This window comes from Triplophysa rosa, linkage group LG20 (genome assembly GCF_024868665.1).
Source record: "Triplophysa rosa linkage group LG20, Trosa_1v2, whole genome shotgun sequence".
In the NCBI taxonomy this organism is placed as follows: domain Eukaryota; kingdom Metazoa; phylum Chordata; class Actinopteri; order Cypriniformes; family Nemacheilidae; genus Triplophysa; species Triplophysa rosa.
Genome location: NC_079909.1, coordinates 8,511,023 through 8,526,879, shown reverse-complemented (window position 1 = coordinate 8,526,879; position 15,857 = coordinate 8,511,023). Strand labels below are relative to the sequence as shown.

The window sequence follows — 15,857 nt, the reverse complement described above, 5'->3', positions numbered from 1 at the left end:
ATAGCCAGAAGATAAATATGAATAAATAATACATCTGATTATCAGAACTTAATTTGATATCTTTAGTACATTTTCATAACTTGCCTACATTTTAACTATGGTGAGCATTTAAATGAACTGTAATAAATAAATTAGTTAAATCAATGTAAGAAAAATGAGGTATAAAATATAGAATTATAATGGGAGATTGTTTCATGAAATATATCGTTACCGTGAAATAAAATTACTCATTCCGTGAAATAGATTTTTGGCCATCCGCCCACCTCTAGTGTTTAGGTTAAATTTTCGTTCTGTGAACTACTAACAATATTTCTCCCAAATTTCAATTGAAAATATTGTTTTTATTTGCATTCGTTCGTAGAAAATGATTATAGAAAATTACATTATAGAAAAGATGCTCTGTATCTTTTCAGACCTCAAATACTGCAAAGAAAACAAGGTTATATTCACTCTTAAGCAATACAGCAGAAATATTAGTAAGTACGTTAGCGTAAAACTGTGACATAATAACTGAATGAAAACTTTTTTTTTTTTTCATTTTCCAGCTCATCAAAATAATTTGTCATTTAGTCCATTCCAACTACAACATAATTGAGGCTTAGATAAAATGTTATATAACATAAAACAATTTTAATGGCTATTTCAATTAAAGGTTAACTATCTCTTTTTTGAGCATAGATCAGACGCAGACTGTTTGTACACTTTGAAAATCTCCTCAAAAAGAGAAAAGTGATGGAATAACGAATGGACAAATATAGAGAAATGACAACAATAGGAGGTGGGGCAAAAGAGAAAAGCCTTTAAACAAACTATGGATTCACTTTGTTGTGAAATTAGAAACACCAAACACACAAAAACAACAAAAGCTGTCGTGAAGGTGGTGAGGACGAGCATGGTCTTAAACTAGTTAGGGCTCTCCATAACAAAAAGCAATGCATGGAGTGAACAATGCAAACATTATCTGGGAAAAGCCGAGATGTATGTGCCATGGAGAAAAATCATTATAGGTTATAAAGTGACTTCTTAAACTTGTTTTATTATTTTAACACGACATTTAACTCTAGTGTGAGGCCCTTACTTCCAAAGGACATGTAACATGATTTTGGTTCTTACCTGCGTCTGTTTGAAAGCGTCTCCTCTGTCTCATTGTTCATGAGAACATGGCTTGAACCTCCCTGACCTCCTTCATGCATGACCTCGATCTGTGAGAAACCTCAAAAAAATTAACTCATTCTGTCACCCTTGAAATGTCTGTTTCCTTTCATTAGATACCAAACCAGAATAACAAAACCAGATTGCATCTGCAAACTATGTTAGAGCTTTCTCAGAATTTTTTGCAAATTGTGTTATGGTGATTTCAAATCTGTATAAATGTCTTTGTTCTGATGAACACAGAGAAAGATATTTGGAAGAATGCTTGGACCCCATTGACTACCATAGTAGGAAAAATTACTTTACTATTTACTACTTTACTATACTTTACTGTTTTTTGTTGTGTTTCACACAAAAGAAGATATTTTGAAAAATGTAGGACAGCAAACCGTTCTGGGGCACTTTTACTACCATTGCCATTTTTCCTACTATGGTAGTCAACGGGGACCAAGAACTGTTTAGTTACAAGCAGTTGGATTAGTTTAGTTGGATTGCACATAATTAGAAACAAATGTATAGTATAATGCAATGTAAGTCGCTTTGGATAAAAGCATCTGCCAAATGCATAAATGTAATGCAAATGTAAGCATTCATCCAAAAATCTTTCCCAGTGTTCAACCAAACAAAGAAATGTATACAGGTTTGGAACAACAAAAGAGTGAGTAATTCATGACAGAATTTTCATTTTTGGGTGAACTGTCCCTTTAATACTTCATGTGACCCTTCAGAGTCAGAGTCAACCCTTCAACATATTTTGGGACCACTCTTTATTGAGTAATTCGTTTAATTCTTTTCATGAAGAAATAAAATGCATTTACTATTTCCAAGTTAAAGCTGTTTTTATGTACACAAATTCATTTTACATATATTTTTTTCAAATTTGACTGATGACGGCTTATATACCTTGAGGAGGGCTTTGGATTTGCGAATATTCTTGCGCTTTGCCAGCTCTGCGTCACTAGTTTGCTTATTAGTGCTGGAGTTTTCTGTACCTCTGCGATGTGACGCTGTAGAATTTAAAGCAGAATTAAACAGGGATAAGTGATTTATAATACCTTCAATGTAATTTTGCAGATGAATTTGAAGAATATCTGATAAAAAAAGTGAGCCTAAGTGTGGGTGTCACTCAAAATAAGGTCATGCTTCTGGAAAAGTTGAATCTCACCGCTAACCGCGAGCGGTCTGGACGTGCATGCATTTCTGTGAAAACATGCCTGGTTTCTGCAGAACTCACCCGGGCCGGTGGCTTGTGGTGTTCTGTTTGAAGGCCGTTTGGGTGAAGATTCTGGTCGGGGAGCAACAGGTTGCACAGGCCTTGTTTGCTTAGCAGACAGCTTTTTCAGACTTGCGCGCCGTTTTTCAAGCATCTCTTGAACGTCTTCCAACCTTTTCAGAGCCTTTTGAACTTTGTTCTGAAAGGGGGAAAAAATGTGCAGGTGCATAACCGCTTTGGACGCGGATAAACAATTTCTATTGTTACAGAAGAGTGGGATCTAAATGTAATTTGACACAAAGCAGTTGTTTCAGATTCTAGGATCTACTTGCTCTCATTGAAGTACATAAAATGCTCTTTGGAAAATTCTCAAAGCAGACGTAGACAGTATTTCATGAGGTGGTTACTTTGTATGACTGCTCATTGGTATGAAGTAAATTGTACAAAAATGTTTGATAAGTAGAAAAATGAATAATGAAGCCCCACCCCTACACTCTTAAAAAAAAGGAGCTTCACGGTGCCATAGAGGAACATTTTTTGTCTAAATGGTTAGATAAAGAACCGTTAACACCCAAAGAACCTTTGTTTCACAAAAGGTTCTTTGTGGCGAAAAAAGGTTCTTCAGATCATAAAAAGGTAAGAAAGAGATGGTTCTTTAAAGAACCTTTGACTGAATAGTTATTCGTGGAACCAAAAATGATTTTTCTATGGCATCGCTGTAAAGAACCTTTTAAGCGCCTTTATTTTTAAGAGTGTAACCCCGCCCCTAAACCTAACCATCACTGGTGCAAAGCAGATTGTACTTAAACGTACGAATAAGATTGCATGAATTCATAAAAATCAGCCTAAGGCTTGCCATAAAATTTGGTTAGTTTTGCACTAAATTATCATGCAAAAAATATAACCTGTAATGCAACAAATTTGGAAAACTGCAAATCTCTGTTTCTCACTCTTGGATCCCACTGTAATGACACAAACATCAGTTGTACCTTGACAAGGTCTGACAGGATGATCTCGTACTGGTGGTTGAGGTCTTTAAGATGAGCGAGCCGCTGCTCTTGGGCTGTTTCCTTGTACCTCTCGATATCCTTTAGCGCCGCTTCTGCCCCTTCCTGAGTCTGACATCTGTCGACAGCCTGAGAGGCCAACAGATACACACCAGACTCACACCACCGGTTTACCTGCCGACACACAGATACATCAGCATCAATGCACATCATCATGCTAACACAACCGATACATCTAAATATATACATGAAGAGTTCCAAAATAAGATAACTCCGTTTTAAAAAATATTCAAAAATCATGTTATTATGCATTCCAATTAATATCAATCAAACTGCAGTTGGTTTGTTTTGATTTAAGCCATAATAACTAAAAAAATACAGCTAACACAATAAAACATAATAAAAACATGATTATTTAAAAAACTAATTTATCTCATTTTGTCAAAATTTTGATTTATTTATGACCCCCGTCAAACCACGTCAACCTGTCAATCAAATTAGGTTGTGCTTTTTATGGCCTGTCAATCTTGTTTTATGTCCGGTTGTTGGGCATCCTCTGTCCCCCCTTCCTACCTACACCCCCCACCCCAACCAAAAACACTGCTTTCTACCTGGCAACATGGTGTGAAAACAGTCTGCTGTGGGTAAATTAAAGTAAATGTTTATGCGTGTGATGTTTCTTCTAAACAGTCAGAAAGAGTGTGAAAACAGTCTGCTGTGGGTAAATTGAGAGAGATAAAGTAAATGTTTATGCGTGTGAGTGAGTTGCTTCCAGGATTATGACTTTTATCTGACAAATGATGAAAGTGTTTAACTGGGGGTTTCGGGGTCTGCATTCTTATCATTGTGTCACAAATGAAGTTTATGTTGTTTATGTGTTTATAATTCGAGAGATAAATGAAATGTTTATGCGTGTGACATTTCTTCTCAAAGTGAGTTGGTTCCAGGTTTAAGTTTTAAAGTTTTATCTGACAAATGATGACAGTGTTTGAGACTTAAAGATAAATGTGCTCTGGTTTCAGCTCTTCGAAAGTTCTTCATTTAAAAGATTGGTTTTAGCCTATCTGATTCAGACAAAACAGCTCTATATGTTCTGCACATTTAAACACATTGTCTGCATAAGTTGCACATTTTCCTGTATGCTGTAGCCATTTTTAGTTTATTTGTGCGTTTTTCACTTTTCAATTGTAAAGGGTTTGAAATATTTCACCAACCTCGTCGATTCGTTTATGGATTTCAAGCGATTTGGTCAGAATGTCCTGCTTCTTTTTGGCCTCGTTGCTGAAGTCGTCACAGATTCGACGGAGCTCGACACACTTGGGCCGGATGGAGTCCACAGCATAGTGGTTGCTTTGGATCAACTGGTCGCCATGTTGGGCATGAAGCTGAGCTTTTTCTAAACACTCCTGGACAGCAAACACAATACATTTCAAAACACTTAAAAAGACACACATTGGTATTTTCACACATTCTGCCACCCTTGAAAAAGTTTAATTGTATTAGATATTAAACCAGAATTCCAAACCAGATGGCATCTGTTAACAAATGATGCTAGAGTTTTTCTCACAATATTTGACTATTTGTGCAAATGGTGATCTATAAGTGTAAGAAGTCGTTTACCCTCAAGTTCACACTGGGGAAATGTGTGACATGAAAATGTGTTATCACGCGATCTCAAGAGTCATTTGATAAACCCACGCCCCTATCTCTGCTCAAAGCTTTCTTGTCAGCTCTATACTGTCCTGTCCCAATAAAAAGGTGTTCAAACCAATATTACTCAAAAAATGCTACTTGACATTTATTCATTTTAATATTCATATTTGGTTATATATCCTGTGACCCAACAGAGAAAATATGAGTTTGGAGAATGGATGGATTTGGTTGCGTAATATAAAGCAGGGACAATGAAATATTTTTGAGGGTCTTTGATGTGTCCGACACCTTTTGGGGATACCTTTTATTACATAATACTGTTTTATCAGTGGGTTTTTTATTTAGAAGAATGATGCAATTACCAATCCTTATAAATTACTAATATTATATGTACTGATTTAATAAAAAATGTACAGTCAGTTTCATTTAATTTTAGCGTTAACCAAACAGTGTATCCCCACTTCATTTTTCAGACCTGAGCTTTGTCCTCCAGGGTTTTCAGATCTCCCAGTAGGTTTTCCACTCGAGTCACGCAGTCCGCCGTGTCAGAGAGCCCCAGTAAAGCCTCCATCAGACCGTCCAGAGACACTTTCACCTGACACATAAACTCAACAGGTCAACTATAACCAGACGGGCTAAACACCTAACACAGACAAACCTGCAATTTTTGTTAAAAAGCGCCAATACATTTATAGAGCATGTTGTATTTTAGGTACATCCAGTACCTCTTTAAAGTCCTGCTCAAAGTGACGTAACTGTAAGCACTGCTCCAACTTTAAGTGATGCCTCGACCAGAACTGTTCAAATGCATTCTCTGTCTCATCAAGCTGCGCTAACAACCTACAACAAACAAACAAACAGTTTTAGTACTTTGTGCATTACTGTCTGCACACAAAGTAAGGTAAGACGACACTTGTCTTAAAGGGATATTTCACTACCAAATCAAAATTTCCCCATGTTTTACTCACCCTCAAGGCATCCTATATTTCTCTTAAACAAACGCATCGATTCGCTTCAGAAGACCTTTGTTAAGACCACGGAGCCGTGTCGAGCAGTTCTTTGATCGATGGGTGCACTGTTTGGAACTTCAAAAAATCAACACAAGTTCACTCCCATTCTACCGCTTGGAAGTCAAATGATACGTGGTATTATAACTCTGACTGGATTATTCTTCCAGAAGAAACCATATTCAGTTAGGATGCCTTGAGGGTGAGTAAAACATGGGGAAATTTTGATTTGGTAGTGAAATATCCCTTTAAAGCTGAATGCACTGTAAGTTGTTTTGGATAAAAGTGTCTACTGAATGCATAACTGTAGGCCTACACAAAACTGGTTAGCATTTAGACCGTGCATTAACCAAAGTTGATAAGTGGCCGAAAACGCAAACCATGGGTGATTTTGTTCTAGCTCAGACACTTTGGTTGCTATGATACAAAATGCACGCCAGAGTAATGTGATACTACTATCTGATTCCACAAAAAAATCAAGCAGTATTTACATCATCTAAATGTGAAATGAACACGTATTGCCTTGCTCGGTCAAAACAGTTTTGATGGACACTAAAAATGGGCCAAACCAACACAATCTCAGAAGAATTCTTAACTATTTTACTAGGTGGCTAATTTTGATGAATTCATACGATCTTATTTGTCTGCTTTTGTGCCAGTGATGTTAGGTTTAGGGGTGGGGTTAGGGGAGGGGCTTCAGTATTGCTTTTTTCTTCGTACGTTTTGGTAGGATTCACATCATACAAATTCATACGAATGATCCACCTCGTAAAATACTTCCAAACTGAGATCAGGTTGGAAAAACACATTAAAATCAGAACAGACCCTATTCACATTCTGATCACAAGTTTGTATTCTTCTATTGTGAATGGACTACTACCTTTACTGGTTCCTGCTAACTAATGGTGATTTCCCCTTAATTGATTTTATCTGGGTTAAACAGTCTGTAAAATAATTGTTTGTGTGTCAGGCAGTCTTTGGCTCGTGTAAGTGTGTCACACACCTCTCAACAGTTGTTTGGTTCTCTATCTCGTCTGGGTTTAGAATGTGGTTCTCAATTTTGTTGGCTTGGTCTTTGATACAAGAAAGTAGAGTATTTCCTTGTTTCACAGCCAGTTTTAGCTCATCCTGTGCAGAGAAAAGGAAATGCTTTATGGGTATTAAATGACGCATAGGTGGTTTCCCAGACAGGGATTCGATTAAGCGAGAACTAGGGCTTAGGTAAATTAAGACATTTAAGCAGTTTTTACAAACATGACTGCATTTTGAGACAAAACAATGGCATTGATGTTTTTTAAGATTCGTCAGAGCAATTTTGTACTTATGCATTAAACAGGTTATTAAAAATCTTCAGAATTAAAAAAAATTAAAAATAATCCATAGTGTGAAACTCAATGAACAGATAAAATGTTCATTTCAAAAAGTCAACTTGTGTTTGACATAGGCAGTTAAATAAAGGAAAACTGTTATATAAAATATTATATTTGGCAATTGCTATTAAATAACACATCTAGCTATAAACAGACGACCTGATATGACTGTCTAAACAGATTACTGTATCGTACATCACTGTACCTTGAGTTCATCGTGTTTTTGGTTGTGTGTGACGAGTAAATCTTTGGTGCACTGGACATCATTGGGAAGCTCAGTTTCTGCCAGGTCACTGCCAAACTGCTGCAGCATCTGTGCTGTACTCTTCACCGTTAATGCAAAGTTCTCAATAGCCTAAGGGTGCAAAATTCAGTTCCAATCTTAATAATGTGCATGTGTATGCTTTAAAATAGGGACTATCTCATCCCAAAATCAAAAGAAACCAATGACAAATGGGCCTGAAATAGGTTTATTTTCTTTTGAAAAATATATACATATCTTTTCCAGATATTCACCCATAGTCATGTTCCAATACTTTGTTCCCAGGAACTCAATTCAAGTAGAAAGAGCAAATTCTGATGACAAATGTGATTAAAAGGATAGTTGAAAATTCTGTCATCATTTATTCACCCTCATTTGGTTCCAAACCTGTATATGACTCAATCTTCTGCAGAACACAAAAGAAGGTGTCTCAGTGGTTTTGTGTCTGTAAAATAGAAGTCAATGGGGGCAATGTTGGTTAGCAGCATTCTTCAGAACATCATCTTTTGTCTTGTGCAGAAGAAAGAATCTCATACAGATTCGGAATGACATGAGGGTGAGAAAGCGATGAAAGAATTTTCATTTCCAGTTGAACTATCCCTTAAACCTCCACTCTGATGCTGTGCAACTGTATAGTACATTTACTTCTGGAGAAACAAGATATTTTCAAATGACTGAATCTGTAAATTAAAGGAACAGTTCACCCAAAAATGACTACCATAGTGGGAAAAATTGCTTTATACATTTCTTTGTTCTGTTGAACACAAAATAATATATTTTGAAGAATGTAGGAAAGCAAACAGTTCTGGGGCACTTTTCCTACTATGGTCAATGGTGGCCAAGAACTCTTTGGTTACAAGCATTCGTCCAAATGTCTTTCTCTGTGTTCAACAGAACAAAGAAATGTATACAGATTTGGAACAACTCGAGGGTGAGTAAATATAGACAGAATTTTTTATTTAAGGAAATTAAATAAGTAACACTGTGACGGTCTTTCTTACTGTCCGATGATGAATCCATTGACTGTGACAATACTCCAGAGTTCCCCCGAGGTCACAGGTCAGCTGGCCTTTGTCAACGTAGCCATGTAAATCTGACAGGGAGTTTAGCATAACAATCTACAAGGAAAGAGAATATAATGAAAATCTGTTTCAGCATTTGGCTTCTCCATAACTTTTGGGAAACAAACTAAAAGAATGCTTGTCTGACGTTACTTTGATGTTAAGACAACACATATCTGCGTCTTACTATCTGGGTCTGTTGAGCAGTGTAGGTGTGTGGTCACAACCTCAACCTTCCAACCCCATCTACCTACACCAGACTCACTAAACCACAAAACCTTTGTATCTGATGAAAACATACAAACATTCATGCATTTCAGTGTTGTGAGATGTTACAGGCTGCACCCGTATCTTTACCCCTATCCTCACTGTCACATTTGCAATCGCAGGCAGATGATAATCGCATTCACCAGCATGCAAACTCAAAGGCATGGAAACAAACTACCGTGCATGCATTTATTACATTGCATACATTGCATTATCACTACTGTGACTGATACAAACAACAACAGACATGACCTTCTGCACAATGCGGAAACCTCACTGATCTATTTGTAACATGGCACCCTGTGTCTTCTACAGTGGTGTTAAAAGCACATGACAGACAAGATCATTTGCACCTTTCAGACATGCATAATGCAACAGGGCGACAGGCGGCATGTCAATAATTCATTGGATGAGTGATCATGGTTACAGACGTTTCTGGCGGAGCATTGCGGAGGGTCAGCAGACGCGCTGAGAGTCCGAGCAGGCGGAAGCATGCTTACCGGTACCTTCAATTTAAAATCATCTCGGTGTAACCGCATGCTGACGTCAGCAATGGCTCTTTGGAGGAGACGTGATGGTTTGAGAACCAACACGAGCTGCAGGTTTCCTGGGAAGGACCCCTTTAGGTCATAAAAAACAAGAATGCATAGAAAAATATGACCTTTCATCTCAACAATGGTGTGCTTAGATTATTAGAAATAGCAATAAAATCGAATTGTGTACATATTGGGGTGGTTTACCAGACAGGGATTAGATTAACCCTGGACTAGGCCTTAGTTAAATTAAGATATTTAAAGGGCTTGTTCAGCCAAAAATGATCATTCTGTCATCATTTACTCACTCTCAAGTTATTCCAAACCTGTATGAATGTTTGTTGTTCTGCTGAACACAAAGTAAGATATTTGGAAGAATGTTTTTAAGCAAACAGATCTGGGGCACCGTAGACTTCCATAGTAGGGGAAAAACTAATATTATAAATTAAACTAATATTATAAACTAATATTGTCTTTTGCGTTCAACAGAAGAACGATTTTAATACAGTTTTGGAATAACTTGAGGGCGAGTAAATGATGACAGAATTTTCATTTTGGGTAAACTGTTCCTTTAAGTCATTTTTACAAACATGCCTAACAAAAACATTACTTGTGTGCATTTTGTGACAAAACAATGGCACTGATGTATTTTAAGTTTTTTGTTTTCAGTTAAACATCTCTGACATTTATTTTAGTCTAGGACTAGTCTAAGCACTGTACGGAAACCACCCCATAGTGTTGTGAAATCCAAACTATCCTCCATCTCCTTTAAAACTTTATTAAAATAAGAATAAAAATAGTTCTCATGTGAAATGTCACTATTCTTTCACCCTTATGTTTTCCAAACTCTTATACCCTTGAATTCAGAAAGCAGAAATAAAACATTTAGAGGAATCTTTTATTCTTCTTACACCCTTGCTATTTAATAGGACTACTCCTATATACTTCTAAATATAATGTAATATATAAAATAATACAATATATTGTAACCACGTGCTTATATTTTTTAATATATGAAATGCTGCAATTCTTTCAAACAATGTATTATTCTATATATTTTCCAATATGAGTTCTTATATTGACAGTTAATATAAAGGAAAGCATATTTTTTGCCTAAGGGCTATTATGAGGGCAAAATGACACATATTTATGGTCTGTTTTAAATGTTGGCCTTACAATCAGGTGAAGAAATAATGCCTGATTTTTTGTTTACTGAACGTGTCTTTTAATTTGTTTCTCATTTGCAGATTCACATCAGTCTTCTCTTCAGCAGCATCAGTTTTCATGGGTTTCGTTTGGTTTGGTTTAACACACTGAGAAATAACCCACTGAGTTTTTGTCCATAGATGGTCAACTTGACTTCAAATAATAGCCTAACAGTACATCATTCTGTTCTCTGCACTGACGATCTTAACATCAAACATCAATCGAGCTTAACCAGGAGACTGTACAAACCGCTATTCGAGCCAGAGAAGCTATTGCTGAGTTCCATTTGTCTTTCCTTCGGTCCAGGATTATAACAAAGCCAATGCTAGAAGCATCCATGCTAATGGAGAGAGATTACAGAAGCAGAGACATCAGACACTGATAAAACCAATCTGATCTCAATGATGATCAATCTGATAGTCAATGATGTTCATCCTGTTGGTTCTGCTGAGTTTGAAAGTTTTTCTCTGGGATTTTCAAGATAATAAGAAGAATACGTGAGGTTTCACCTTGGTATGCTGGTCAGGTATGTGACAACGTTAACAAAATCTTCATCTGACACTTCACTGAAGCCTGAGAACTCGGGAAATGTGATGATCGGTGATCCATCTTTTCCTCTTCCTCCTGTGGAAACGTCATGTTGAATTACTGATCAAGTTTTTTTTATTCAAACCTTGATTTTGTCTGTTCCTCACATACGGCTACTGAGTATAAACTTTGTTGAGGCTTTAAAGTAATTTTTCAATTTGACAGCCCCAGTCCCCATTTACTTTTATATTAAGATTTTCATTTTATTGTGAACTGTTTCTTTAAGACTCCTATAGGTTCAATTCAATACTATTGTTGTTTTTCACATCCATAACCACACATCGACCCACAATGGAAACTACAACAGATTGTGTGAAGTTCTGCAGCAGAGAGCATGCCACAGATGTGAGAAATGTAGCTTCCTCCACCTATAATTCGCATTACACTTCTTTTCGTCTCTGTCTTACCACTGACTCCCAGTATATACACTTGTGTTGCCTATAGAAATCAAACCCATGACCTCTTTTAGCTAACAGGTTTGTAAGCATCAAACAAGCTACAGGGACACACAATGTATCAACATTCTAAGTCAAAAGAAATTATTAAAATAAATATAAAATATAAAAATGAATCAGTTCTTGAGCAAGAGCTTGAGCAATATGTGTTCAAAAATGTCTTAAGACCTGTAAAATGTGTATGGAAATTGACTGTTTTGACTTTGTGGTGTCCATGGTGACCTTCTGTTCTTTGTTTCCAATAAAAAAAAGTAAAAAAATTTAAAAAAGTTCTTAATACCTAATTTCTCAACAGTATGCTTTTGATTTATAAATTAAGTAGTCCGGCTGATTTCGCTGGAAATGTCACTGACAGCTTTTTTTAAACTGCTAACACAATTTTTAAAACAACCACTCCTTTCCTCTCTCACATATATAACCACAAAACACACACAAGCAAAACATCATGTATCTTTTGCAAAGGTTCTTTTAAAACTATTTTAACTCTTGTAAAATACATGTTTTTACACACAACCATCAGATGATAAACCATGTACACACCAAACTACACACAGACATGACAAATGTAAAACTACACTCTCAGTGTGCAGTGGTCAGTGTCCAATGAGTTTGTCATAGCACAAGTACACGTTCACAAATGCTCAGTATAGTGTGTATGAATATTCAGTAATGTAAGATTTTCACTATAAACAGAAATACAAGGGAAATATTTCATTCTCTTGCATTTTCATTGTTTTTGACTGCAGGATGAACAGTAAAAGACATAACAAATACATTTAAATATACTGTTTGCAAGTGTCTGATATTCTAATAAAAATGGTTATTTTGGGAAACAAATATGGTTACATTGTAAACTTCAATCGTTTTTTAATCCAAGAAGGTCATTGTGAATCTATTTTAAGTGCTCAAGTTCTGATGTCTCTTTAAAGTAAAAAAGGTGCTGAAAGGGTTAAAAGAACCATTTCTTTCTTACTGTTTAGTGTCTAAAGAATCTTTTTCCACTACAAAGAACTGTTTGTGGAACAGAACATTTCTGCGGATGCTCTTTCATGAAACCACGCAGGGAAAAAAGGCTTCTTCTAAGGCATCATTTAGCACCTTTATTTTGAAAAAAGCCACACTGGTTTATTAAACATCACATGCTCACATGTGAAAACTGCAGGCACATTATCCGATTTACACTTTGCAAAACAGTTCTCTGCATCTCCATCAATCAAAAGTGAAAGCTCTTGAGTTTCATAGGAAAATAAGTTCAGGCACCATTTGCAAATCTCATGCACTCTTTTTTGCAAAACTCTAAACAAGGTTGTTTTAAAATTTCAAACTGAGTGTAAAGCAGATTACAGTGTGTGCAAACAGTTATATTTTAGTGTTAAAAGATAAGAGCAGTGACTTATTTTAACCACAAGGGGGCGACGGTGGAATAAGAGATTTCCAACGAATACTGTCACCTCAACTCATATTTGACTACATATTCATATAAAACAGGTAAAAATAAATCCATTGTAGGAAATAAAACTGAAATCTAAAAAAAAAGGAAACTATTTTTGTTGTTTTTATTAAAATATCCCTTACTCTGTTCTCTATGACATCTACAGTAGCAGTTGGTGGAAATTTGTATACATTTCCATATTATTGCCACCTTAAGATTTGTTGTTGTTGTCTTTATTACTTCTGGTGTATGGTGACTTTGAGTGGTTTGAAAGGCGCTTTAAATAAAATGTATTATTATTAAGATGAATTGCTTCATTGTTGAACTTATTTGTGTAAGTCACTTTGAATATAAAAACACGTGCTAAATGCCTTAATGTAAATGATTGTGTAAAAATATGATTTTTAATAAGACAGTAACAGCGATTACTGCAATGGTTACAATTAAAAAGCAATAACCAATACTTGCAGAGCATTAACCATACATTATTTATGGATTTAGCAGACACTTCATCCAACAGTAAAATAGTTACACAATAGGTCATTGTTAATGTCACCAGAAGCCAGACTCTGGTCATTTGTTTAAACAAACAAATATCTTCAAAATGTCAAAAATATCAAAGTATAATATAAAGCTGACAGCCAGTATTTGATAATGGTTCATATTCATGTCCTTCACTATCCCTGTCAGTGTTTTATCAGTACATTCTTGTCAAGCATTGCTCTCATTCCTGAAGGGGATTGAGGAGAAAGCTTTGTTTGTGTGCAGTAATGAGACAGCACCACTCCGACATCACATGATGGTCCATTTTTAAACTTTACAAACTCTTCATTTGATCAAATTGATTTGACTCCATTCTAGTCTCTAAGAATAGATGTACTGTAGAAAGAAGGTCTGTGTTATTTGTCACCTACCCCCTCCTAACCCACATCCAGTGTCATCTCTGGGACATCTTAACCCAACAGTTATTTTTTTGTTGTTGTTGTTGCAAATTTGCAAAACGTATGCACTCATTTTTTTATAACATTTTAATGTGCAAATAAACTGGAATTAAATATATCTGTTTGTCCAGTCACACTATATCTGTTTAACAAACAGGATGTTTCTGACTACTTCCGTACGTTCTTATTTTTTCATGTATAAAACAGATCTGGAATTTTACAGTTTGTTTCATACATCTATGTTTGCCTGCTAATACTGTACAGTCAAAGACATAAGCCCGACTGGCTGTAATGAACGCTGGAGTCCTGCCGTGCGATTTACTGTATAGAGGCCTAATGGATGCTCGGATAAAAAGCACCACTCAAGACATGAGAATACAGCTAAACTGATTCCACAAAGTAGGCTGGGATTGTTTTTCACCGTAACATTATGTAAGCGTCACAGTTCTGATGACTGGTGCAGGCTTCCTGGCAGACGAGGAGATGAGGAGGGAGCTGGGCCAGGCCTCAGGAGATCTGACAGGGGTGGAAAGGAATGGAAAAGCTCTCCGAGGAGCAGCGAGTGTGTGGATGATGATGAGGTCTGATGAGGCCCGCCCCCTTACATCAATTCTGTGTGTAAGCTTTTCCACCCTGTTTTCTTACAGCGCTGTATTTTTTTGTACAAAAGGATTTTAGAAAACGCACATTAAGTGCTAATATTACAGTAACTGTAAACAGATCCTGCTGAGGTTAAGATCAGGATGTGTGTTGTAAACAGCTGTCACAGATGTCTGTCAGGGGTGGTTACCTTAAAAACCTTCAGTTGCATCTGTGATAGTGGCGTATGCATAATAGATTTTAACTGGTAACCAATAAGCAGTAAGTAAATACTCAACAAGTGGGGACTCGTGAACTTACACATGAGACTGCTGAAACAAGCTGAGCAATCCCATTTTAACTCAACTAAATCTTTTCACATTTTAGGAAACAGAAGGCTAGTAATGTGATGTTAGATCATAGATGTGATTTGTAAAAATCAACACAGAAACCTGAACCATGTTCATTCTCTCAGATGAGAGCGGGTCAAAATTCAAAGCATCATCAACAACTAATGGGGCAGGAAATGGGTAAAAGGTGAGTCAGCTTTGATTTTTTATCGCAAACCAAACACCAAACAGATCTTCATTACTCACCTGAGAGAAGAACAAACTGTCTGTGAAGTTGTTCAATAATGTCGACGGCTAGTAATGGCCTGATCTCCTGCTGCATGATCTCATCTGTGAAAAAGAAAGAGAGGGATCATTACAAATGGATTCTGCCGAAAACACCTTCTTGTAAGCATTGTTTGTGCTTCTGTTGCTGTCTGACATTTAGTTTATTCAGAAATATTTCATTATTTAAAGAATATCGCCATCTCTGTTTGAAACATAAAATTGCAGGTTACAGTACTCAACATACTTAACGGTCCAGTGTGTAATTTTTGGGGGGATCTATTGACAGAAATATACATAACAATGTCTTCAGAGGTTTATAAAGACCTTACACAATGAAGCATTATGTTTTTATGACCTTAAAACGAGCTATTTCTATCTACATACACCGCGGGTCCCCTTACATGGAATTCGTCATGTTGTTTCTACAGTAGCCCTGAACGGACAAACTGCTCTACAGAATTTCCTAAAGACTATCTCATTCAGCAATGAAGCGAAAACGTGACGACATCTTAGT

The 15,857-nt window shown here is 36.4% G+C and overlaps 1 protein-coding gene across 10 annotated transcripts in view; it reads right to left on the bottom strand.

Moving 5' to 3' along the window:
• mcf2l2 (MCF.2 cell line derived transforming sequence-like 2) overlaps positions 1-15,857 on the bottom strand; it is a 63,024-nt gene that overhangs the window by 30,175 nt on the left and 16,992 nt on the right. For 8 of the 10 annotated variants that reach the window (XM_057361569.1, XM_057361571.1, XM_057361570.1 and 5 more), the window contains 14 exons: positions 15,323-15,406; positions 11,241-11,355; positions 10,981-11,071; positions 9,493-9,612; positions 8,666-8,782; positions 7,608-7,757; positions 7,036-7,160; positions 5,751-5,865; positions 5,501-5,620; positions 4,587-4,778; positions 3,355-3,546; positions 2,387-2,564; positions 2,056-2,159; positions 1,114-1,202 (listed from right to left, as the gene is read on the bottom strand). In XM_057361569.1, the coding sequence (XP_057217552.1) occupies positions 1,114-1,202; positions 2,056-2,159; positions 2,387-2,564; positions 3,355-3,546; positions 4,587-4,778; positions 5,501-5,620; positions 5,751-5,865; positions 7,036-7,160; positions 7,608-7,757; positions 8,666-8,782; positions 9,493-9,612; positions 10,981-11,071; positions 11,241-11,355; positions 15,323-15,406 (1,792 nt within the window). The remainder of the gene's footprint in view (positions 1-1,113; positions 1,203-2,055; positions 2,160-2,386; positions 2,565-3,354; positions 3,547-4,586; positions 4,779-5,500; positions 5,621-5,750; positions 5,866-7,035; positions 7,161-7,607; positions 7,758-8,665; positions 8,783-9,492; positions 9,613-10,980; positions 11,072-11,240; positions 11,356-15,322; positions 15,407-15,857) is intronic. The other 2 variants (XM_057361567.1, XM_057361575.1) reach the window with 1 other exon arrangement.